Source organism: Echinops telfairi, unplaced genomic scaffold (genome assembly GCF_000313985.2).
Source record: "Echinops telfairi isolate 266 unplaced genomic scaffold, ASM31398v2 ScPeMD7_28;HRSCAF=97, whole genome shotgun sequence".
Taxonomy (NCBI): domain Eukaryota; kingdom Metazoa; phylum Chordata; class Mammalia; order Afrosoricida; family Tenrecidae; genus Echinops; species Echinops telfairi.
The window spans coordinates 5968468-5995175 of record NW_022103925.1 but is presented as its reverse complement, the minus strand read 5'-3'; the positions used below and the strand labels follow the sequence as shown (position 1 = coordinate 5995175).

General features: G+C 41.9%; 1 protein-coding gene across 1 annotated transcript; it reads right to left on the bottom strand.

The window, feature by feature from the left end:
* Positions 1–17622: 17622 nt before the first annotated feature.
* Positions 17623–19092, bottom strand: LOC123521612 (melanoma antigen preferentially expressed in tumors-like). The gene has a single exon (XM_045289487.1). The coding sequence runs from the start codon at positions 19090–19092 to the stop codon at positions 17623–17625; it is 1470 nt and encodes a 489-aa protein (XP_045145422.1).
* Positions 19093–26708: the final 7616 nt, after the last annotated feature.

Genomic DNA, 26708 nt, shown 5'->3' with positions numbered 1-26708 from the left:
CAGAACAGAGTAAAGGTTCTGAAAGTGATGTGCTGATGGTTGTTCAACTCTTCTTGATGTGGTTGAATTATTGAATTGTATGATATGTGAATTATATGCCAATAAATTTGTTGAAAACTCATTTTTGCAGAAAAATTCAAAGGACAGGTTGAAAAATCAAAGTGAAATCTTATACATAAATGTGCAAAGCCCTAGAATTATAAAACAAAAAAATAAGAAAATGCTCAGAATATCTTAAACAGAAAGAACCAAAGAAAAAACTCAAGTCTGTAGTGACAATATTGAAAGGTTCTATGGAAAAAATATTGAGTCAGGAAACATCAAAAGATGATAGAAAGAATACACTAATTCACTATACCAAAGAGAATGTGTTGACTTTCCAGAATTTCAGGAAGTACTACATGAACGTGGTACTAAGGAAGAAGTTTCAGCTGCCTTGCAAACATTAGTCAAATACAAGGCTCCAGGAATTGATGGATTACCGACTGAAATGTTTCAAGGAGCTGATGAAGCACTGAAAACAAATGTCTATGTCAGAATATGTGGAAGATAACTACTTGACCAACTGACTGGAAAAGATCCATTTCGTACCCAATCCAGAGAAAGGTAAACCAACAGAATGTTCTAATTATAGAACAGTATTGTTAAAATAAAATGCAATGTAATTTTTCTAAGAAGCATCCAACAAAGTTTGAAGCAATACAGTGAGCTTCCTGAGGTTCATATTGGATTCAGAAGAGTACATGGAATAAGGGATATCATTGTTGATACCAGATGGACATTGACTCAAAGCAGAGAATTCCAGAAAGATGTTAAATTGTATTTTATTGTCTCTGCCAAGGCATTTGACTGTGTGGATTGATCATAAACTATATATAATCTTGATAAGCATAGGAAGTCCAGAATATTTCATTGTGCTTACATGGTACTGATATGTGTATGATACTTTATGTGAATGGAACAAGGGAATACTGCATGACTTAATATCAAGAAAAATGTGCATCAGGGTTGCACCCTCTCACCACGCTTATTCAAGATGTGTGCTTAGCAAGTATTCAAGGAAGCTGGACTAGATGAAGAAGAACGTGGCATCACCAACCTGAGATATTTGCTGAAATTGAGGAGGACTTGAAGCATTTGCTGATGAAGATCGGGGATATCAGCTTTCAATAAGGATCACAACTCAGTGTATGGAAGACCACATGCATGGAAGAGCCATATGTAACACCAGGAAAAATGGAGAAAAGATTGAAGTTCTCCGTAATTTTGTCTTGCGAGGATGTACAGTCAATTCCCATGGAAATGGTAGGGAAGGGATCAAAGATGGCTTGCGTTGGGTGAATCTGCTGCACCGGGTCTCTCCCAAGTATTGAAAAGCAAGCATGTTATTTTGAGGATTAAGGTGGGGCTGGCCCATGCCAAGGCATTTTCCATTGCCTTATTTGCATGTAAAAATTGGACATTAAATAAGGAAGATTGAGGAAGAGTTGATGCTTTTGAATTGCGATGATGAAGATAATCAAAAGTCCTAGGGACTGCTAAAAGGACAAGCCAATCTGTGTTGTAGTAGGCCAGAGTATTGTAGTAGGCCAGAGTATGGTAGTAGGCCAAGAAGTAGGCCAGAGTTCTCCTTAAAGGCAAGGATGAAAATTTAGTCTTATATACTTCAGACATATTTTCTGGAAAGACCAGACCCTGGAGAAAGACATCATGCAAGGGTGGTGAAAAAGAAGATTCTCAGTGAAATGGATTGACACAATGACTGCAACAATGGGCTCTAATATAAGAACAATTATTGGCATGGTACAGGACCCAGTAGTGTTTCTATCTATGTTAGGCCGGGTTGACTACCGAAACAAATCCAGAGACACTCATATTTGTGTAAGAGAGAGCCTCATATCAAGACATAGTTATATATCAGGAAAACATCCCAGCCCAGTCCAGATCAAGTCCATAAGTCTGATTCTAGTCCATAAATCTCTGTCAGGCTCAGGCAGCTACATGAAATGATGCAGAATGCAAGAAGATCACAGGTTGGTGTGTGCTGAGTCCTGGGTAGTCAGCGGTAGTGGAAGCATCACAAGGATCTGGCAGGTCTCAACTGCTTGGCTTGCCAACAGGAAGGTGAAGCAGAGAAAGAAAGTATGTTCCCAGAATCCTCCTTATGAGAAGGCCTCACTCACAAGGAGGCACCACCAGGGTGTTATCTGATTGACAGATTAGACTCCATGCATATCTTCTTATGGGTGCCATGTTGGCCCCCCAAAACTATCACACTATTTTATATAGTGTCTTCATGAGTAAAAAAGTTCTCAATGGCACTTTACAACAATGACAAGGACAACACTTTAGTGGATATTTGTTTTAAAACAAGCCTTTAAGATCCCAGATTCTATACTTTCTAATGGCCTGGGACCATCTTGTTTCTTCACCACTCTTTGCCTTAAAACCCATATCTTCAGTGATATCTTCCTGAGATTGAGTATTGAGTAGGGTAATTTCATAAGAAATCATCAAGCTTATATTGGGGCTAGAATAAAGTGCCAGCCCCAAACCCATAATTATCTGTGCTTTAAATATGACTCTTGTTCACTTTAGAGATACTTGTTCACTTTAGAGACATCATCATTTGATGACAGAGACCATTATCAATCATCCCCTGGGGTATAAGGTAATTCTGTTAAGCGTGCCATTAATTTAGCCAATGGTATAGATTTTAAAACACTGTGGAGGAAAAAAATTATGCAAGTACAGGCTGAGTTCAGACTTCAATATATGAATTTTTGACTTGTACAGATTAAACTCTTAAGTGACTGGACACTATTTTCACAAACAATGTGAGTTGGTGAGATCCAACCTTTCAGTAGTCCTCATTCACAGAGGCAGAACCATGCCTACCAGACTGAAAACAACGGGATCCATACAAATGTGAATACGTGGTACTCCAAGCCACCATTCACCGGGCATCCTAAAGCAAGAGATCCACACCAAAGTCCAACTACCATTATTTCCATACCCATAAGACAGCAATTATCTGCTCCTTTTTCCAGCAGAGTGATTCAACCTAATGTCCAGGGAAGGATATCTATTTCTTAAACTCTTGCAGGTGAGTTTAAGGTAAATCCCAGTTAATACAGAGAATCCTTTGGTATGACTTATGAAGGATTTTGTGTGTCTTGAAATGACAAAATGCAACGTCCAAGAGTCTATATAACTTGGGATGATTAGAAACTAGGTCAAAAACTTCCACAAGGAGGCACTATCAGGCTGTGCCCTGATTGACAGGCTAGACTCCACCCATATCTTCTTAAGGGCGTCTCCTATCGGGTGTCTTGTTAGGGGCCTTTGGGTTAGCTCTGCCCCATAGCGACACTAGGCACAGCAGAACGATACACCGCACAGTCCTGTGCCATCCTCACAACTGTTCCTATGCCTGAGCACATGGAAGCAGCCACTGTGCCGATCCACATTACGGAGGCTTTCTTCTTCTTGACACCCCTCCACGTTACCATACACAATGTCCTCCTGCAGAGACTGGTCTCTCCTGACAACATGTCCAAAATATGTAAGGTGAAGTCTTAGCATCATTGTTCTAAGGAGCACTCAGGCCTTACTGCTTCCAACACAGATCAGTTTGTCCGTTTCAAAGTCCGTGGTGCTTTCAATACTCTTCTCCAGCACCACGACACCAATGCACCCATTCTTCTACAGTCTTCCTCGTTCAACGACCGCCTCTCACGTGCATATGACGCAATGGAGAACACCATGGCTTGGGTCAGGTGCACCTTAGTCCTCAAGGTAACATTTTTGTTATTCAGTACTCTAAAGAGGTCTTGCCCAGCAGATTTACCTCATCCAATACATCTATTGACTCTTTACTGCTGCTTCTATGAGCTCTGGTGGTAGATCCACATAAGACAAAATCCTTGACAACTGCAACCTTTTCTCCATTTATAATGATGTTATCTACTTGTCCAGTTGTCAGGAATATGGTCTTCCTTATATTGATTGTAATCCAGTCTAAAGGATACAGTTTCTGCTCTTCATCAGCAAGTGCTTCATTTCCTCCTCACTTCAGAGAGAGCTAGGGTGGTCTCAGCACTCCAAATTCTAGGCCAATCCTTTATAAACCTTTCTGGTCACGCCCTTATCTTTAAAATGGTTGTAGAGGCTGGGCAGTACCAAACGTGTAGGTCAGGCATCAAGCTGAAGTCTTTTACTGACTTGTGTAAGTGTAGAAGACATTGAAACCAAGATGGGCAGATCTAGTTGACATTGCCTTAAGGCCAATAAATCCAAAGATCAGCAATAAATATGGCAGAACATTTTACAACTAGTAACCACTATACCACCATGAATCCCATTGACTTCTATATAAAGGAATTTTTAAGTGTTTTTTCCTGATGGGAGGTTGCTCCTCCCAGGTAACTCACCAACGTAAATGTGATTGCCTTCTCCAAGAATGACATGCCAGTCTTCTGCCACATTGACATGAATTTCCCTTTTGTACATGAAGTCTAAGAATTGTAATAACTGAACTTTGTTTTATACAGATAGACATTATGGCATCATTGTACCGCAAGAGAGATCTTGATATGTCTTTTTTGATCATGAATACAGGACCATTCTTTTTGATTGTGTCATTCCTTTCATATTAAACAATACAATTTTATAATTCAAATTGCCAACACTAAGGCATTTCAAGTCACTAATTGCCTGCAAGAACCATCATTACGTGTTACATTGCATATTTAACGACTTTCAGTTTTCCTAGATCCATGTTTGTACATTCCAAGTTTCAATTTTTAATGGATGTTTGCATTCATTTCTTTTCACTTTCCGTCATGTCCCACCAGAAAATGAAGGTTCTGACAACTTGACTCCCTCAGGTTTTACCTCATCGGAGTCATTATGGCCAACTCTACCTTGAGAAGGCAGCTAGCTCTTCCTCAGTCATCCTTGGAGCCTTGAAACTTGAGGAGCTCATATTCTGTCATTATCCTGGTCAATGTTTTCCCTCCATTCGTGAAGTTTTCAATAAATGATTATATTTTGATTCTATCTGTAAGATTTTCCATGGTTAAATCCTCTGAAGTAGACTCTTTATTTGTATTCTGTTCTTAGTCTGGAAGTTCTGCTGAAACTTGTTCACTTGGGGTGACCCTTCTGGTCCTGAAATACTAGTGACATAGCCTTCAGCATCCCAGCCACACCCAATTCGCCACAGTATGACAAACTGACAGACAAGTGATGGATATCCTACAAGGAGAAAACAATGGACATTTAAAAAATACAGGAAAGTAAAAAGCAAAATGGCTATCAGAAGAATACTAACTGAAACGTGCTGACTGTAAAGTAGCTAAAACAAGTGCAATGAATGATGACATAAAAGAACTAAACAGAAAATTTCAGAGGACAACTCAAGAATATAGTGTTCTAAGGACATGTGCAGAGACCTGTAGTTAGAAAACTAAAAAAAATGTGTCAGCATACCTGCTTCCCCAGAAAATTCACCCCAGGAGATGGAAAAGAAAATGCTTAGTCGGTTATTGTAACTCCTCATTTGGGTGGCATGTCCTCAAATTATAACTTCTAGTAGCAGAAGTATAGCAGACGTTTTCTCTCCTCGACCTTCTCAATGAGGAATGTGAGAGATCTACCAGGGTCAGCTTCCTGGAGGTGCCCATCTATGAGCACCCAGTCGAGTATTTGTTGGCTGTTTCTCCCCCACTTTTGTCTCTTTCTCCTGGGCTGTCAGGCCTCTGGCTCCTCTGCAGAGCCCACCAAGGACCTACCCACGTTTCCAGAACCAGCATTCCAGGAGTTGATACCTGCGTTCTCCTGTAATAAAACATCCGTTTCCATCTCCTTGGGTGAACCTTATGTTTAGGAAAGCAGGACATCGAGCCCATCCAGGGAAGAGTTCAAGATGTCCTGTGAGTCTGTTCAGACTGTTACAAGAGGCCCCAAGGGGAGGCATGGGAAGGGCCAGGCCCCTACCTTTTCCTGCAGCATCTCAAAATGTCCCTCGCTGAGGGCCACCTTGAAGAACTGTGTGGGCAGACATTTCAGAGCAGTGGTGGCTGAGGCTTTGTGCTGCATCAGGCTCTGGATTGCAAGGGCCAAGAGCTTGGTGGGTTCCGTCTGTTCCTATGTCCTGTGATGAGTTCTGAGCTGAGCTGGCAGAGACCCGTTATAAATCTTTCTGGTCACAGCCCTCTCTATAAAGCGGTTGTAGAGGCTGGCCATCGGCAGTCCATGGGTAGGACGTCAAGCTGCAGGCTCTTTCTGATTTACGTAAGTGTAGATGTCATTAAAATAGAGATGGGCACGTCAGATGGAACATTGTTTTTTTTTAATCGTTTTATTAGGGGCTCATACAACTCTTATCACAATCCATACATACATCAATTGTGTAAAGCACATTTGTACATTCATTGTCCTCATCATTCTCTAAACATTTGCTCTCCACTTAAGCCCCCAGCATCAAGTCCTCATTTTTTCCCCTCCCTCCCCGCTCCCCCCTCCCTCGTGAGCCGGAACATTGCATTAAGACCAACAAATAACAAATTCAGCCAGAAATTCGGCAAATGTGTTTGCTTACTCACATCCTTGCTCACCTTACTGTCGATTCTGTTGTTGTTGATAGCTGCTGTTGAGGTTTTTCTGACTCACGGTGATACTACTGACAACAGAACCAGTCACTGGCAGATCTAGCAGGTGTCACTGTTCACATTTGTCACTAGGTTCCAGCACATTGTTGCACACACTGTAGGTCCATCTTGATGAGGGCCTTCGTCTTTTTTGTTGGCTCTCGACTGAACATGGGCTCCCGATAACATGTCTGAAGTGCGTGACATGAATGGTGACTTTCCTGGCTTCTAGGGAGTGTGCTCACTGTACTTCTCTCAAGACAGCTGTGTTTGCTCCTCTGACCTTCCCAAGTACTTTTAGTATTCTTTGCCAACAGCTAAACTCAAAAGCATCAATTCTTCTTATTTTACTTAGTTTACTTAGTTTACTCTTATTCATTTCGTCTTGCTTTTCAAATGTATTGGGGGACAAGGCTTCATTGTGGTTGCTGTTAAGTGCCATTGAGCACTTTTATTTAAGTCGACTCTGGTGTGTCATGGACCATTTCAGGTTTGCGCTCTTGGCATCCTCTCTTTTGCCTTTGTTAGACGTGCCAGTGATTGATTGCTGTTGCTAATACTATCCATGAACCAACTTGTTTCCTGGAAGTGGGGATTTGTGAGGCAGTGACAACGTAATTTAATGATCTGGAAATGCCCGCTCCCAGGGCACAAATGGTTGACAAACTGGGCCGGCAGTTCACACCAGGCCACAGGCTACTGAATGAAATGCCTGGCTGTCTGATTTTTCAAAGTGAGCCACAGAAGACCTGGAGCATAGATCTGCTCTGACCAACAGGGTTACTCCTTGAGTTGTTATTGGCTTGATTTCCTGACTGGTCACAAGATTATTGCATTTATTAGCTTTCCTCCTTCGTTATCCCACTAAAGGAGAGTAGAGTGGTTGGGGTGGCAGTGAGGAGGGATAGCTGTATCTATGCTTGCTTACTGACACAAGCAGAGAGAGGGATCAAACTGCAGGTAGTGTCAAGGAGGCTTCCTGCCTTAGTGGGTACAAGTGGGGCAACCAACTGCAAAGTCAGCAGTTCTAAACTACCAAACGGTCCATGGGAGAAAGACAGGGCTTTCTACTCCCTTCCAAACAAAAAGTTCTGAAACTCTGAAGCAGCTCTCGCCTGCCCATATAAGGTCCCTGCAATTCAGGATTATTCAATGACAAAGAGTTACTTGACACACTCAGAAAACTCACTGCCATAGACTCAATGCCAACTCATAGGCACCCTAGAAGGTAGGGTAGCTCTGCCCCCGTGGGTTTCTAAGACTGTAACTCTTCATGGGAGTAGAAAGTCCTTTCTTTTTCCAGAGAGAAGTTGGTGGTTTCAAACTGTTGACTTTGCAGTAAGCAGCCCAAGTTACCACTAGCCCACCAGGACTCCTAGCATTGAGTTGAGGGCCTAGAATCTGCCCCTGAGCTTGGCCATGCAATTTCCAATGACTAATTCCAAAAGAAGAAACTATCCATGAACCCAAGCCTTTACAAGAATGTGTTTTTCTGTGCAGTGAAGGCAGGGTAGGTGGATTTATGAAGACAGTCACTGAAATAATAATTACCTGGGGAAATGGAATGGGACACTGTGGGAAATGGTCAGTAAACACTGCTGGGTACAAGGAGGAAGAAAATTGTGGTGATGATTGAACAATTGTTCATGATAAGACAGAACTATTCAGCTATATACTGTGTTAATTATAGGGCAATAAAACCAAATAAAAATAGAAGGAATATAGCGCTTTGTTGCTTTTTAAAATGCAAAATTATTTGAATGAAGAGGTTGTTGTTGTTGCTGCTGTTGGGTACCATGTAATAGGTTCTGAAACGTAGCAATCCTTCAAACATCAGAAAGAAACTCTGCCTGATCCACTGGGATCCTCACAAGTCTTATGTGTGAGCCATAGTTGCAGCCGCTGTGTCAATCTATTGTATTAGATAGAGTGGAATTAGAGTGAGGGTACCGAGTGGCAAAGACCATCAGACATAACTGTCTATATCTTGGTATAACCTAATAATAATCAATAGTAATCTTTAAAAAATAATCACTAATATTTATTCGAAGAGTCCTTTTGACAAGGGTGTTGAGTCTCATGCTGTCAACAGCAAGTTCAGCAGTTGGAGACCCCCAGCTGGTCCACAGGAGGAAGATGTGACTTTCCACTCCTGTAAGAAGTTCCCGTCTCGGAAGCCACAGTGGCTGTTCTCCCTGTCCTGCAAGATCACTATGAGTGGGACTCAGCTCAGTGGCAGTGAGAATTTTCGTCCTGAACTTGACATAATTTAGGCCCTTGTCTGACGGAGTACATTACTTTTAGGAACTCAGTAAATGCCATGTGGAGATGAAAAGCTCGCTTTCCTCCCTTCAATTCCACACAATATTTTCTCAGACACAATATTTTCTGAGTGGCAGAGTTCTTTTCGCCTGCCCTCATTCTTACCCAAACTTCCCTCCTGGCCTCTTCCCTCCCTCTCTTTTCTCTCTCTCACTTTCTTTGTCATCTTCCTTGCTTCAGCTATTCACACTCCCTGCCACCGCATCAACGCTGACTCATAGAGATTGCCCTGTGGATTTCTGAAACTGTAACTGTTTACTGGAGTAGAAAGCCCAGTCTTTCTCCCTAGGAGCTGCTGATGGTTTCAAACTGCCGGCTATGCAGATCACAGTCCAAAGCATACCCCCTACACCAGCAGGGCTCTTTCTTCAGCTAAGGAATAGTTGAAAGAATAGTCTTCCCTGAGTCTTTTACTGCCTAACTATGTGACATTACAGTTTAAATTAATGTCCCAAGCCTCAGTGTGTCTGCCTCTAAAATGAGAGTCCCTGTTGTGTCAAGGAATTGTGGAGGATTAAATGAGACTATGCAGGTAGACTAGGTTACCATAGACATGTTCTGTGAAAACCAGTCTCTTTTGCTCCATCCTCACACTATGTTGATACAGCCATTAATGAAGCTTCAGCTCATTACTTGTCTCACCAAGCAGTCCCTCTGTGGGAGTGTACTGAGACGGCGCTCCTTCTTGTGCCCTGAGGGCTGAGAGTGGGCTCTCACTTATTTCAGATGGCAGGGAGTCTGGTGGTCAATGGTCAAGTGCTTGACTGCTAACCACAAGCTAGGCAGCTTGAACCCACCAGCTGCTTTGGGGGAAAAGATGTGGCTGGCTATTTCTGGAAAGATTTACAAATTTGGGGAAATTATAGACAGTTCTCCACGTTCCCATAAGGTGACTATTATGAATCAGAATCAACTCTGGACATGTCTCTAAAACAGGGGTCAGCAAACTTTGGAAACAGAAGGGCCAATCCTGTCCCTCACAAGTTAAAAAATTATTCTAGATCTATAAATATATTTTTACAAAGAAGTGAAATCACCATTATCTGAATAATATCCTTTAATTTTTTCCTTTTTCCTTTTTACTTCAGAGCCACAGACTATACCAAAAGAGCCACACAAGACTCTTGGGCCTCAGTTGGATGAGCCATGCTCTAGACAATGGTCCCAGGGGGTTCAATGGAGACCAATCCACACGGCACTGTGCCAATATCTTTTACTGGCAAGAGTAAGATGTATTTTTAGTCACTGCACTACCTCACACAGGTTCTGATTTTTATTTGGAGGGTGAGTTTTCTCTGCCTCCTATGTAAAGTATCCCTGTAAAGGCAATCTAAAAGGATAGTTTTCAATCTACTTCGTGCTTTTAGGGCAGAGCTTCCGTACTAGAAATGGACTGTTGCGGTTACAACGACTCACTAACCTGAGTAAAGCATGTCCATTTGCTTTCATAAAAACAGCCAAGTAAAGCCTTTGTGATGATTTAAAAATAGTTTTATTGGCATATACTTCACATATCATTTAATTTATTCATCCAATCATATCAAGGAGATTTGATCAATTATCACCACAATCAATTTCAGAACATTTTCTTCTTACATTAATTTCCCCTCATTCTTCCCAGCCATGTCCCTATTCAGTCATGTTCTCTATAGATCTACCTATCCTACACTCCACATACAGAAAATCATACGAAATAGTAACAGGAAGTAAATCAACAAATGAAAAACATAACAACAATGGCAAGATAAAACATACAGACACCTCAATGAAAGACAATACAGAAAATATTAAAAGCCTGAAACAACTTTAAACTGAGTGGAGAGGGACTTCAATTGATACTGTACTATATTTTACCCTAACTGCATCTACCAACATTGACTTTACAATGCTGTCTGTCTGACAGCAAGGCTATTCACATCCTTCAACTATCATCCGAGGGGATTCACCAGTGGCTTAATCCATGAGGGGACTCCTACAAATGGATTTGGGGCTTCGACCGTCATCCATAGACTTCTGCAAACCAAGTGTTCACAATTTAAGCTCTGATTTCATTCCGTCCTTCAGATTTGGGTTTTATTATACAATTCTTGGATCACACAGGCTGGTGTGCTTCTTCCACATCATGTTGTGATTATCTTTGATTATTTGCATATCAATAGTGAAAACTTTACAGACTGGCTCAAAAAATTCAAAGTTGCTACTATCATGTTGGTTTGACACACAAGGATCCCATAAGAAAGACTGGAACTTCCCATGAGGGTTTCCAAGACAGTAAATCTGTACAGGAATATAGAACCTCTTATTTCTCCTGTGGAGAGGCCTACAGCTTACAACTGCTGACCTTGAGATTCATAGCCCAACTCAGAAACCAGGGCTCCCTCAATAGGCAGATTGAAAAGTGTATCCTCTGTAAAAACTCTTAAGGGAAGGAATCCTTGGCAACCCCTTATCCACATTAGAAGTCTCCAATGCAATATTAAGGTAGTATTTATTTCCTGTTATAGTTATTGTAAGGTAGTCGAGAGGCACCAGAGACCAAATCAGTTGAATTTGAGCAAACAGGCTTTATTGGGGAGAAAAACCCAGCCTGGGTGAAGTCCCACAGTTCACAGTGTCTGGGCTGGGGGAGTCGCACTTCAGACTACAGAAGTGGTGTTTATATAGCCAGGGAACATGTGACTGGGCTGTTTTGAGTTTATATAAGGTAAAGTAGTCAGGGGTTGGGAGATACAGGTATGTCCAGGTTTCTTCCTGGTTCGGGTGTATTCGTGCTGGCTAGAGGGGTGGTGCTTATATATGGACAGGTATGTCTGAGTTTCTGGAATGTAAGGTGTCTTCGTAGTTCCGGGTGTATTCGTGCTGGGTGCAGAGAGGCGGGCCGAGAACAAAGCAGGGACGGAGCCAAATGGGCCATGACCAAATGGGCCGTGAGTAGAAGAAAGAAAAAAAACTTGCAAAGCTGCTTTACATAGCCAACTCTGGTCAGCTCCTCAGGTGTTTGCGGGAGATTCAAGGCCACTTGCTGCTAGAAGTCGGCCTGGTATTGATCTGGCCATACAGTTATCTATGTTCAAAAGATTGCAGACACACGTAACAAGCATTCACTGTGGAAATCTTTGTATAAAGGGTCCAGATACATAGAATCCAGAAAAGTGTAGAGGAGCTCTGCGAAGGGAAAGCAGTCACACCTGGTTTCATGGGGCGTTACAAGGGCAGAGCTGGTTACAAATTGAATTTTGGGGGTGATGCTATTGGTGCCCCTTCTCCACATCATGTGCTCACTTCCTCTCTTCCACTTGTCAGCATTCTCAAAATATTCTAACCTTTTCCACCATGCTATACTATAATACCGTGTAAACTTAACTAATATGCATTGGGAACCCAAATCTTCATGCAATTTGCTTCGTTGCCATATTTCTTTATCCCCCTGGTGTGGAAACAAAAGGCAAAACTACAAGGTATGCCTATACTCCTAGATCTAAGATCACCAAGCCAAGAAGTCTAACTCATCCAACTCCAATCATTTTCCGAAAACCCATAAGCACTCAACTGGGATAAGACCAGCAAAGTCAACAACTCTGTTTTGGAAAAAGTATAAACTGAATATTCCTTAGAGGCACAAGGGGCAAAACATTGTCTCCTATACTTCAGACATGTAACCAGGAGAGCCCAGTCTCTGGAAAAGAACATCCTGTTTGTAAAGTGAATGGTCAGCACTAAAGAGGAACCCACACAGCTGATCAGTCAACACAGTGGCTCTCACGTGGACTCGGACACAACAATGACTGTGAGGATGGCGCAGGGCTGGGCAGTGTTTCAGTCTCTTGCTCACAGGGATACTCTGAGTTGAAAAAGACTCAATGTCCCCTAACAACAACAGGCTAAGAAAGGACACTGGGGAGTGAGTTCATATCAATAGGAAAACTGCCAGGTCTTTGGTCAGTTCTGTGTATATTCTCTCTTATTACCCAGAGCAAATAACAAGCCCCTGGTTCAAATTTAGATCCACATGATGTTTGAGGTTCTGTAATGGTAAAGTCTCCATACGCACTGAGGAAGTTAAATTTTTGCATTCACACCCAGGTGCGTCTGTTCCTGTCGGGTCAGACTATTCCCTCAATCATCACTCTGCACTTTGTGCAAGCAGCTTTGGTTGTGTAATCGTTAGAGTGCTCAGCTGCTCGCAAAGAGGTGCGGCTCACACCCGCTGGTCAGCAACTGTGTGGAAGAAAAGGCCTGGAGATGAAGGTGTCATAAACATTACGACCTAGCAACCCCTCTGAGGCAGTTCTACCCTATTAGTCAAAAGCAGGCACGGCAACATTTTCTCCCAGTTTACCTCAAACAAAACCAAACTCACTGACAGCGGGTGGCCACTGAGTCAGGAGAGAATCGCCCCTGTGGTTTCCGACAGTGTAACCCTTTATGGGATAGAAAGCCTCCTCTTTCTCCCTGTGAGGGGCTGGTGGTTGCAGCCTGCTGACTGCGTAGTTATCCACCCCACACGTAACAGGTACGTCACCAGGGATCTCCAAGGAAGTGTGGAATTAATCTGTCTTCTAGCTCTTTTCCTCCTGATAACTTATTCCCTTTGTGTCTTTTCCTACTGGAAAATGTCCCAACACAGGCTAATGTTGGTTCCACCAAATCTTCTTTGCGAGCCATGTGAAAAACTGACAGTCACAACGTACGGTAGACACTAAAACAAAGAATTTGCATCAAAGAATAATAATTTGTCAGAAAGATGTCACCAGACCAACTTGGACAGCATCAAACCAGGAGCTAGACAAGTTCCTTCATGGTCAAGACATAGCATATTCATCATTTCCTCAGGCAAAAGAGCCAAACAGAAATGTTAAAGTACTGCTCAAGAAGACAAAAGAGTGCTAGAGAACTAGAGTTAGAGAGTTAAAGAGGAAGATCATGCTTAGCACATCGCATGTTGAAAGAACTGGGGGGGGAAATCACACTGGGGGTTACAAACGAACTTTTCGTGGGCAAAATATTGAATGATGTAGGAATTGTCAAAAGCAGATAGAAGGAATACAGAGAGTCACTGAACCAAAAAAAGGTGGGGTGGGGGTGGGGTCAGTGTTCAAGCGTTCAACCACTGGAAGAGGGTTTATAATGAAGAATGGATGGTACTGAGTGAAGAAGTTCAAGCTATGTTGAAGGTATTAGCATAGAGTAAGACTCCAGAAATTGATGGAGTACCAATTGAAATGTTTCAACAAGATGATGAAGCATTGGAAGACTCCCTGGTCTAGAAAAAGAAATTTAGATGACAACCATCTGGGAACCAAATAGAAGAGATCGATACTTGTGCCCTTTCAGTGTGTGAAGAAATTATTGAACAGTATCATTAATTTCAAATGCAAGTAAAATTTCATCGATGATCATTCATCAATAGTTGCAGCAGTACATTGATAGGAAAGCTGCCAGAGGTTAAGGCCAGATTCAGAAGAGGATTTGGAACAAGGAATATCATGTTGATGTCAGATAGACCTTGGCCCAAAGCAGAGAATACCAGGAAGAGGTTTCCTTGTGTTTTTATGGACTGTGCCAAGGAATTTAACAAGGTGATAAAGCACTGGAAGTACTTGCTTATCTATTCTAGGAAAATTTCAAGACAGATTCTTGGCCACCTGATTGGAAGACATCGATATTTGAATTCATTCACAAAAATATGACCCAACAGAATGCTCAAATTATAGAAAAATATCCCAGATAGCAGATGCCAGTATTATCATCATCCAAGAATGCTAGCATCAGTACAATGACAAGGAACTGCCAGAGATTCAGGCTGGATTCAGAAGAGGACATGGACTAAGTACTCTCATGATTCAGGTCAGACGGATCTTGACTGAAAGCAGAGAATACCAAAAATATTCACTTCATTTTTTTTAATTGACTATATGTCAAGGCATTTGACTACATACATCACTACAAACTGTAGATTGTCTTGAAAAAAATGGTAGTCTAGAACACGTAATTGTCCTCATGTGAAACTTGGATGTGGATCAAGAGGCCGTTGTGCAAACAGAAAAAGGAAAGACTGCAGGGTTAAAACCAAGAAGGTGTGCATCAGAGTTGTATCCTTTCAGCATACTTATTCAATCTGTGTGCAGAGCAGATCGGAGAAGGTGGATCACATAAAGAAGAATTTGATATCAGAATGGAGGAAGGCTTATCGACAACTTTCCCTAAGCAGCTGACACAACCTTGCTTGTTGAATGTGAAGGGGACTTTAAGCACTTTGTAGAATAAAGATCAAGGGTTATAGCTTTCAATATGGATTAAAACTCAATGCAAAGAAAACAAAAAACCTCATACTGAACTAATAGGTAACATCATGATAAACAGAGAAAAGATGGAAGTTGTCAGGGAATTCTTCTTACTTGGAACAATTGATTGATGCTCATGGACAAGAGTCAAGACATCAAGTAACACATTGCACTGGGTAAATCTGCTGCACAAGATCTCTTTCAAATGCTGAAAAGCAAAGCTGTCACCTTGTGGGGTAAGGTATTCCTTACCCAACCCGTGGTATTTGCAATGGCCTCACGTGAAAGTGAAAAATATACATTGACTGAGGAAGATCCAAGAAAAATTCATAGATTTAAAGTTTGGTCCTACCAAAGAGAATCGGACTGGTAAAGGAAAAGATGTTCATGTCATTTCTGTTGGACACGTTATGAGGAAGTACCAGTGCCTGATAAAGGAAGGGGGTGTCTAAAAACTGGAAGACTGCTGAGCAGATTACTTGATCCAATGTAATGTCTCCCATACTAGACTCAAATACAATGGCAATTGTGAAGCTGGCTCAAGACTAGGCATTGTTTCTTCTGCTGTACATGGCACGCCCATGACTCAGAAGGAACTTGACAGCACCTAGCAGCAGCAACTGTCACAATAATGAACACACTGAATATTCTTCAAAGCTGAAATTGATAAACACTTACCAGGGTAGGAACTATTCCTCAGAGAAGGACAGAGCTACATCTTCTTCTACGATAGGAGAAAGTAATTAGATAAACCTCACAATGAGAAACAAATGTTAAAATACGATCAATCTCATAATACAATGCTGTCCATATTCTTACAAGGAAGTCCAGTTAATAGGACTATGGTTCAAATTTAGACAGCAACTACTAAAGCAAGCGATGAAAGAACTGAAGAATTCTACCATCTTACTTAATTCGAAAGTCATCAAGTGTGAAATTAAAATTCAATTATGATTTTGGAAGACTGAAGTGGTAAAGTTAGAAACAAAGAGAAAGAAAATGTACTTCAAATTGTGGTCTGGTGATAGAAACTGGAGATCACAAGAAAGAATTTTGCAAAACCAAGGGCTCAAGTAGAAAGAAAATGTTTTGAGAATGATGATGTCAACAAATGCACAAGTGTGCTTGACACAATGGATGTATTTATGGATTGTGATAAGAGTTGTACGAGCCCCCAATGAAATGATTTAAAAGAAAAATGTACATAAAAAAGAAAGAAATTGCTATAGTTGTTTAATTTCTTTTCCAGACTTCTTTCAACAAATGTGGGGTAAATGAAAACAACAGGGGTGTTCCATAAACCTTTTTGTCAGTATATAGATATTACAACAGCATCCTACTTTAAGATAGAGCTTGAATATTTCTAAGGTGATGAATATGACTTCATTACTCTTGAGTTTTTAAACCATATGCTTATTGGACTCAAATAGTGAAAATAATTTTATTTTCCCTCACTAATGTGAAGGGTATAGATCTTTATGAGGTCCAATTTTTCTAGATGCATTCTTCATATAAACATAATTGGATTATTAATGGTTGCTTGCAGCTGTTGATTTTCATTTAGAGCTCTGCCCCCCTTAGCATATAAAGGTTTGGAAGCTTTACTTCATTCATGGCCTAAGGTGGACTTGACTTTGAAGAGGCAGCCCTTCCCATCATATTTTGAGTGTTTTATAAACTGAGTGACCCTTCTTCAGGCATTGTACGAAACAACATTCTGCTTCTATTCACACCATGCCCATTCGGAATCCCCCAGAAGAGGACAGCCAGCCTGGTCTCATTTTGTAGGCTATTCTTAGTCTGGAAGCTCTGCTGAACCATTTCACGATGGAGGACCTCGCTGGCCTTTGACATTGTGGTGAAATAGCTTCCAGCCTCACAGTGTCTCTGGGCACCATCACAGTGACACCGCAGGGAGCAGGTCTAAAAAATGAGTTGGTGGCTGGGAAGCATTCCAAATGTGTTTTGGTATTTTTTCCACTGCAATCTTCCAAGCAAGGATTTGTTTAATGTATTTCATGAATAGGTAAAAATGTGGAAACTGGAGACATGGTCTTGTGCAATGCACAATTCACTCAGTGCATGCATTGAAGGACCACAGAAAGCCTGTGTGGAGGATGGTGCCAATTGCATAGATGAGGGAAATGAGATATACAAATGTAAGGTATTCCCATCACCAAATGTAAGTGGCAGTACTCGTTATCTGGTGCTGCTATTAAAGAGTTACCACAAATAAGTGACTTGAACTACCAGTCCTTTATTCACGCACAGTGGAGGGGGCTGGAAGTACAAATTCACAGTTGGGTTTTCAGCACATTCACAGGATAGGATTCCCAACACCTCACAGCAAATGTCAAACCTCATCAGTTGTCAAACATGACAGCAATTGAGTCACAACCGAAATCGAAGTCATTGTCAGTAGTTATGGAGGTGGGATACTGGCCGAACTCATGCATTAAGAACCTTATCCTGTCGATATACATATCAAGATTATGTTCATGGAGCACGGGTGGGTTGTCCAAATAACATTCCTCAGGGACTGGAAACTCCAGGAAGAGGAACTTGCACAGTGGGACCATGTCCCTCAGCAGTACCTCCAGGACAGCCATGGAGACGGGGCTTCCAGAGAATCTCAATCTGAGGAGTTGGGTGCAGTGTCTCAGGGCAGGCAGGAGGCAGATGACCTGGGAATCTGTGAGCCTACAGCCATACATATCTAGGAAAAGAAGGGTGTCTGAAGTTTTCTCTAGCAAGACTTTGAGGAAGTACATATTTAAGTCAGATAGGATGACATGACTCAAATTCAGGGATCTTAGGTGGCTGGTGTTAGGGCACAAGGAGAGGCATACCAAGTCCACGTTGGAAATGGAGCAGTCAGTTATACAGAGGGCCTCCAAGGATGTCTGCAGGTTCCTGAGCACCTTGCCCAGGTTGTCTTTCAAGAAGCTGACAGCTTCCAGATAGAGTTTCTTGAGCTGGTGCAGTCGTAGGAACTGAGAGGTGAATTGGACAAGCAGGTTCTCCTGATCTTGGGCCTGTGTCTGGGAATACCTGAAATATACGGATACTTCAAAGAGAAGGAGAATTCTCAGATTCACCATCTGGCCCAAGTACAAAACAAAGCTGGCCATGGTGGACCGGTCCCAGGTACCCCTTACTATTAGCTCCTGGACACAGTCCAGCCGCACTAACTTGAGGATCTTGTCAGTCAGTTCAAATTGGGGCAGCCTGGTCTCAAAACTTAACTTGGTACAGCACAGTTGCAACAGCCCTTTGCTCTGCTCAACCCTGTCAATGAGTAAGTTCAAGGACTCATCCAGGCCAGACTGTGCAACTCTCAGTTCTATCATCACTTGCAAGGGGCCCAAGAGCTGCTCCTCAATCCTTGAACATTCTACTTTTTGCTTCTTCCTAGGGTGTTGGGTGTCTTCTGGTTCCTGTGACGAGCGCACACAGTCCCTGGCCCATATTCCATACCCCAGGTCCTCTAAGGTGATCTTATTGTTTTTTCGTAAGTCCAGGACTTGGAGCTTGCATCTGCATGGCCGAATCTTCTGTGCCAACAGGGCATCGAGGCCATCCAGTGTAACCTGTAGGATGTACAGGTCAGGCTGCCTATGGGCCATCAGAGCCCCCAAAGGAAGGCAAGAGAAGGGCCAGGTGCCCACCATGGCCTTCAGTGTCTGGCTGCATCTTCTGGCAATGGCTGCCTTGAACAGTGGTGGGAAGAGTTGTCTAGGCAACCACTGCAGAGAGTCAATGGCAGAGACCTCATTGTGTAGCAGATTCTGGATTGCAAGGTCCTGGAGCTTGGGTGGGTTTGAGGTGGTCATGCTGATGATTCTGTTCCAAAGGAATTCTGATGTGTGATGCCAGAGGAGGTTCTGATGAGGTTCCAAGAGACAGCCAGGCAGGTAGTCCCAGGATTTCCAAGTCAGGGTAGTGCCCTAGCTCCTGGGCAATGTGTAAGGCCTTTCTAGTCAGACTTCTCACTTATTTACTTGGAGGTTTTGTGGGTAGCCTGGCCCAAGGCCCAGGTGAGACTGCAGGCTGAAGGCTTCTGATTAATGTGGGTGCAGGGTGAAATATCCACTATCAGCAGCTCAAACAGCACCTTATTGAAGCAGATGTGACAGGCAGCTGATTCAAGATTCCATAGGTGTTTGTTGCTCAGCCTGAGGGAAAAGTGGAAGCAGGATCCACAGTGAGCAAAAGACTCTATACTGCTTTTCCAGAAAGTCTTCCTATATTGGCTTCAGACCTTACACACGGGACATTTCTCTTCAACCCATTATCTGCTCTAAGAAAACTCATCATGGAGATGATTGCGTTCTGTGTGAGTCCATCAGATAGATTGGCTGCCCTGCTCTGGTTAGGTGCCATCAACACACTTAGAACTACATTAGACCTTCATCCTGAGCACCCGGGTTTGCAAAAAGGTATGGATGGCAGTGGTAGTCCCAGATCCATTTGTAGCATCCTCACATAAATTAAGCTGCTACTGAATGCTTTCTGATCCTTGACCAGGGACGCAGGCAATCTTGCCGTCAGGAAGAGTGCCTTGGGGAGTGGATTGCCTACACCCTTCTCTTTTCAGCCCAGGGAGGCTGAGTGTCTCTCAAAGGGGCTTGCACAGGTGTGTTCCAGGGGGAGGTCACCTTACTGGGGAAAGTACTGGGGGGTGCATAGCAATGAGTTATGCTCTAACAGTTTGGCCCTGCCTGCCTGCCTTGATCCAAAGGCCTTGAACCAATCTTGTAAGCTCTTCTATCTAACAATGCATGTGTCCCAATCATGGGCCCTTCCCAGCTTCTGTAATCACACCTGTGACTGTGATGTATTCATCTGCCTACAATCTTGCTTTTGGGAGAGGTTCCTGACAAACCCCTATTACCAATTTATCTTGAGTCTCAATTCTGATCCCTCAGGCGCCATTTTAACCTCATGTTGGGGGTCTCTTTTATCCCAATGATGTCTTGACTCTCTTTGTCACTTTTAAAACTTTCTACACATTTTCTTTCCATTATATTTGAAATGGAGTTTGTTTTGTACCTTAAAAAAGGACTCATTGTGACTCAATGTCCAACAGAAAGAAACACTGCTTAGTCTGGGACCTTCCTGACAATTCTTCTTCTTTTTGATCCCTTTTTTGGAACCACTGTGTCATCTCATTGGCCATTTCTTTTTTTAAATTCCACTCTTCTTTCCCAGTCATTGTGTCCTTCCCCAGGGACTCTGCTCTCCTGCAAGTATCTCCAAAGTACATGAGAGTAATTCTCACCCTCCTTGCCTCTAAGGAACATTTAAACTACATTATTTCCCTAAAAAAATTTTTCTTTTTGCTCTTTTTACAGTCTGAAGGATTCCAATATTCCTCAACAGTGGCATAATCTGAAAATGATTCCATTTTACTTCATTCTTCCTTACTAAATGTCCAGCTTACACACTCAGGGGGGAATTGTAAACACCATAGCTTGCATCAGATACACCTTAGTCCTCACCCAAACCTTCTTGCTTTTCAACACTTTCAAGAGGTCTTGTGCAATAGATTGGCTCATAACTGCTAATTATGAAAAAGGAGTCCCAACCCAGTAGTTATACAACCTCAACCATCACAGTGGCAATGGGAGAAACCATGTACTTGCTAGAATCCTTCATTTCTCCCATAGTACCAGATTTCAATTGATCCCGTTGCTTCACCAAAAAGGTATCTTAAAAATCGATTCCTGTAATTGTGGAGGCCAGTCTCTTTTGAAACAGATGTTTGAGGATGTTATGCATTAAGTTCATATGGTATTATAGTATGATACAATGTGTCCTATTCACCTGAGTCTGGTGTCCTTATAAACGAGAAGACACACAATAGGAGAGACTAGGGAAGGCAGCCATGGGAAGACACATGTTTTAAGGCAAAAATGCCCAAGATTACCTGAATTACCCAGAAACTGTAGAAGGCAGGGGATAATTCCCCTCTCAGATGACTCATTAGCCATCATGTACACCAACACCAACTTTTAATCCAGTCATCCACAGATGTGAGCCCAATTTGCCTTTCTAACAAATCACCCAATTTTGGCTCTTGCTATGGAAATCAAGACACAGATATCATGACCAAAAGCAGGCAATTCCCATCCGGTTTTTCTCATAATCTAGAACACTGTGAGATTCCTTCACTCTTAAACTTTTTAAAAGATAGTTGCTATAAGTATGGATTATGACTCAATGTAATGAAGACCAAAAATTCTCACAACCAGGACTATAGATCGTCTCATAGGTAGTCTTACAAAAGATGTAGAAAAGTTTGAAGTTGTCAGGCATTTTGTCGTGTTTGGTTCCACAACAAAAGTTCATGGAAGCAGCAGGGAAGAGGTAAACCTGATGCACAACGTGCTTTATTGTAGTAAGGTACCATCTAGTTTGTTGTGATCCACAGAAATGCTATGGACAAAAGGAGAAAACACTGCCTGCCCCTTGGTCATTCTCACAATTGTGCCTCTTCCGAGTGTTGAAAAATAAGGATGTTACTTACTTTACGGACTAAGGCATGCTTGACTGAGCCATGGTATTTCCGATTGATTCACTGGCATATGATAAATTGACATTGAGTAAGGAACACCAAAGAAGAATGGATACATTTGAATGTGATGGTGCTGGAGAATGTTGAGAGTCCCATGGATCTCTCAAATGACAAACCAATGTCATGGGAAAATGATCACCAGAGTACTCCTTACAGGCAAGGATGGGGAGCCTTCCTTTCACATACTTGGGACATGTTATCAGGAGAGACCAGTCACTAGAGAAGAACATAACGCTTGGTAAAGTATAGAGGCAGAAAATATAGGAAGTCCATTAAGGACACGGTTGACACAGTGGCTTTAACAATGGGGTAAAACACAGGAACACTTGTGAGGATTGTGAAGGACCATGCGGTGTTCCGTTCTGTTGTTCATGAGGTGCTCAGGGGTCAGAATAGACTACATGTCACCTAACTACAACAACACCAATCTTCTCTCCATTCTGCTCTTTGATTTTTGCTTAATCCATTCTTTTCTTGGTAAGGAGGTGTACACAATACACAATGCAGGCTAATCCTACCTTCTTAACATAACAAAGAATGCTCATTCTCAATGAGATTTCACTGCTCAAACAAAAAATGTTCACTTTCATCAAGTCAATACTTACTCATAGTGATACTTTAGGACTGGGTAGAACTGCCCCTGTGAGTTTCCAAGACTGTGTACAGATTTAGATAGTCCTCTTTCCCACCAAGTGGCTGGTGGTTTTGAACTGCCAGCCTTTCAGGTTACAGCCCAACGGATAAGCACTATGCCACTAAGACTCTCCATTATATTTTTTTTCTCAAAGCTATTCATAATTTATTATGAACCCCAGAGTCAAACACCTTGACAGAGTCAATAAAATAATAAGCATCTTTCTAGTATTGTCTACTTAGGCCAAGATCCATCAAACAAAATCAGTGAGATCCATTGTTCCACGTCCCCTTTAAATCCAGTCTGAACCTCAGAGAGTTCCCTGTCATTATATTGCTGCAAGTTACAAAGCCACTGAAATGTCCAAACTATCATTTGATTTATTCACAGAATAAATATTTTTCTAGTGACATAAACAGATCCTCTTCCAGCACCCCTCTGACATAGTTATGAGCCATCTTAGAATATATGTTGTAATCAAAACTCCTCACAACTAGACCAGTAGATAGCATCAAAATAAACAAAGAAGAGATGAAAATTTTCCAGAATTTTATCTTGCTTGCTTCTCCCATCAATGCTCAGGGAAACAGCAGTCAAGAAATCCAAAACACATTGCATTGTGTTTAAATCTGCTACATAAAACCTCTTTAAAGTGATCACTTTGAAGAGTTAATTATGCCCAATCCAAGCCATAGTATTTTCAATCACCTCATATGCATATGAAAGTTGGACATTGAATAAGAAAACTGAAGCAGAATCAATGTACTAAATGGTGTTGGAAAAAATGGATATGTACCTACAAGAAAAAAAAATGAAGCAAAACCCTCACCTCACTCTATGCACAAGGATAAAGTTGAGGTGGACCACAGACCTCAAAGTAAAACCCCAAATGATTACAGCCATCAATCAGGGAATTGGAACAAACCTAAGAACTCTGGCACAGGGAATACACAGGCTATCAGAAATAGGGAATGAGGCACAAATTGACTAATGAGATATACTGAAGATAACACACCTAAGCACATCGAAAGACTTCACCAAGAGAGGAATGAGAGAGCCCACACACTAGGAAAACATACTTAGCAACAACACATCAGACAAAGTACTTGCTACTAAAATATACAATATTCTGCTAGCCTACAACAAGAAAAAAACAAAGAGGCCACTGAGGAGGTGGGCAAAAGACTTGAACAGAAGTTTCACAAGAGCAAAAATCTGAATGGTCAATGCACACCTGAGAAAATGTTCCCGACCATTAACCATAAGGGAATCACAGATTAAAACAACTATGAAATACCACCTAATACTCTCAAAATACCCCCAAATTCAATTCAAAATATCAGAAAGTCACAAGTGCTGGAGAGGGTGTGGTGAGCCAACATGTAGAATAGAACTATCCCTGACATTTTCTAAGACTAATTGCCGAAGTCAGTCTTTCTCATGAGAATCGGCTGATGGTTTCAAACTGCTGATTCTGCAAGGCCCAACCTAACTCACAGCCTCTATATAAGAAGGAGAGTCAAAAAGAGAGACAGTATTGACAAAATTAACTAGCACAAGGTATGCAATAGTGGGAACAAATGCACCAACAATTAATTGTGAAGAAGGTGCAAGACTGAGAGTTGTGTCCCTCTGCTGTGCATCGGGTTCCTTTGAAATGAAGCCAAGCTGATGGTTACTAACAAAAACAAGAGTCACAATAGCGCAGACACTGAATATTGTTCAAATGTTAAGTTGATAAGAATTTTCCAGGAAAGACACAGGCTGGGCAGTAGGCATCAAGAAAAGAAAGAGCTTAGCTTCAACTATAAAAGAAACGTAATCCCTAAAACTGACAAATAAACAAGTTGTTAGGGAGCATGGGATCATTCTTGACCCATTTCAACCCAATGTGCAACAGAGGGAAGCCCTCCCTGGTCCTGTGCCATGCTCAGTTTCCCTCCGCTGGAGACCATGTCTCTGTCGTGGAGCGCCTTCCTCTTTATCCCTGCTCCCCCATGTTACCAAGCTCTTCAGAAACATTTTTAGTCCTTTCTTGTCACATTCCTTACCTGTTCACTTGGTGCTTGTAGAGGCTGGTCCGTCCCAAGTCCGTGAGTAAGACTTCAGGCTGGAAGCTTCTCCTAAGGAAAGGAGGTCCAGACTGGAATACCCAAGATCAGCAGGTCAAACAGCAGATTGATGGGAAAGTGAACTTATTTTGAGGGAGCAATGAGGCAGTCAGCTGACTGAAGAACCTAGAGTTTCTGAGGCCAAAGCTGAGGCAGGGTCTCCGAGGAGCTACAGCCTCAGAGTGGCTTTGTAAGAAAGAATGTCTCAATATATTGGGTTCAGGCCATGCCCTCAGGGAATTCCTCTTCAAAGGAGTATCTGCCTCAAGCAGATGCGTGCGTTATGTGTGATCCCATCCTGTGGAATGGCTGTCTTATAGTTCTTATTGTTAGATGCCATCAAGCTGTTTGGATTTACACAGACTCTCTGCACAACAAAAGAAAATAGCTCCTTGTCTTGTACCATCCTCCCAATTGTTATTTTTGAGCCCATTGTTGCAGCTCCTGTGTCAATGCAAGTTGTTGAAGGCTTTCTTAATTTTTCTGTGACCCTGTGCTTTACCAAGCATGCTGTCCTTCTATAGCAGTGGTTCTCAACCTGTGGGTTGAGACCCCTCAGGGGTCGCCTAAGACCATCGGAAAACACGTATTTCCAATGGTCTTAGGAACTGAGACAATGCTCCTCTATCCGTCTCCAGGCAGCTTCTCCCACATGCAGCTATGCTGACCTGGTGAGAAAGAAGCTATCTCACCTTCGCACTGACGTTGGCTTTTTACGCATATTGTCACAAAATGTAGCAATGTAGTTTACTGTTGTTACATTAAGACACCCATGCTATACCATGCTTCAAGACAAAATTTCATGTATTTGTAATTAGAAATAAATATTTCACAGTATATTATTGCATATTGTTTTTGTGATTAATCACTATACTCTAATTATTTTCCATTTGTAACAATGAAAATACATCCTCCATATCAGATATTTACATTACGATTCATAACAGTAGCAAAATTAGAGTTATGAAGTAGTAACAAAAATAATTTTATGGTAGGGGGTCATCATAATACGAGGAACTATATTACAGGGTTGCGGCATGAGGAAGGTTGAGAACCACTGTTCTCTAGAGACTGACTTCCCTAACAACATATCCCCAGTGCATGAGACCAGGTATCCCCATCATGCGCTTTCAGGAGCATTTGGCTGCACTTATTCCAAGACAGATTTGTTTTTTGTTATTTGTTGTTGTTATTTGCACAATCCATGATATTTCAAAAATTACCCCAAGGACCATAATTTAAATACATTCGTTCTTCTTTGGTCTTTTTTATTCAAGGTCCAACTTTCCCAAACGTATTAGGCCAGGGGAAAAAACAGGGCCCGGCTCAAGCACGTTAGTGCTCAAAGCAACTTCTTTGCTTTTCAACACTTAAAAAGAAGTCTTATAAACCACGGTGACCCAATGCAATGAGAGGGACCACATCAAAACTGTCCTTATGAGAAAGGTGGCCCAACCCAATATTCACACAACCTGAACCATCACTTTGGTTAATGGAGAAACAATGTACTTTCTACAATCCTGAATTTGTCACGTAGTACCACTTTTTATTGATTGAATTATGTCACCCAGTGTGATCCCTGTAAATGTGAATGCTAGTCTTCTTGGAAATTCAGGTTTAATGATGTTATTCATTACGATAACATGAGATTGTACTGGATTAGAGGGTTACCTCTTTACCTACAAACTGTGTGTTCACACACAAAAAGAAGACAAACAGAAGTAGAGAGATTGGGAAGGATAGCCACAGACAGATGTGAGAACTAAGATAAAAAATGCCCAGGATTACCTGGACTTGCCAGAAGCTAGAGAGGGGTGTGGAATAGATGCTCTGTCAGAGGTCTCTTTAGCTGCAGCACAACCTGAACCTGCATTCCATTATCCACGGTTGTGAGACAAATGTTTGTTCTTCTAAGGCACTCAGTTTTGCATTTTGCTATCACATCCCTTAATCTCCACTACTTGCCTGTCAGTTTGTCTGGCTGTGGTGGTTTGTGCTATGATGTGCTTTGTGCTGTGATGCTGGAAGCTATGTCACTGGTATTTTAAGTGCCAGCTCAGTCACCCAAAGTGAACATGTTTCAGCAAACCTTCCAGGCCAAGAACAGACAACAAAGAAGGAACCAGC

Coding starts and splice junctions, on each gene's coding strand:
- LOC123521612 (XM_045289487.1), bottom strand. CDS start 19,092: ATGACCACCTCAAACCCACCCAAGCTCCAGGACCTTGCAATCCAGAAT.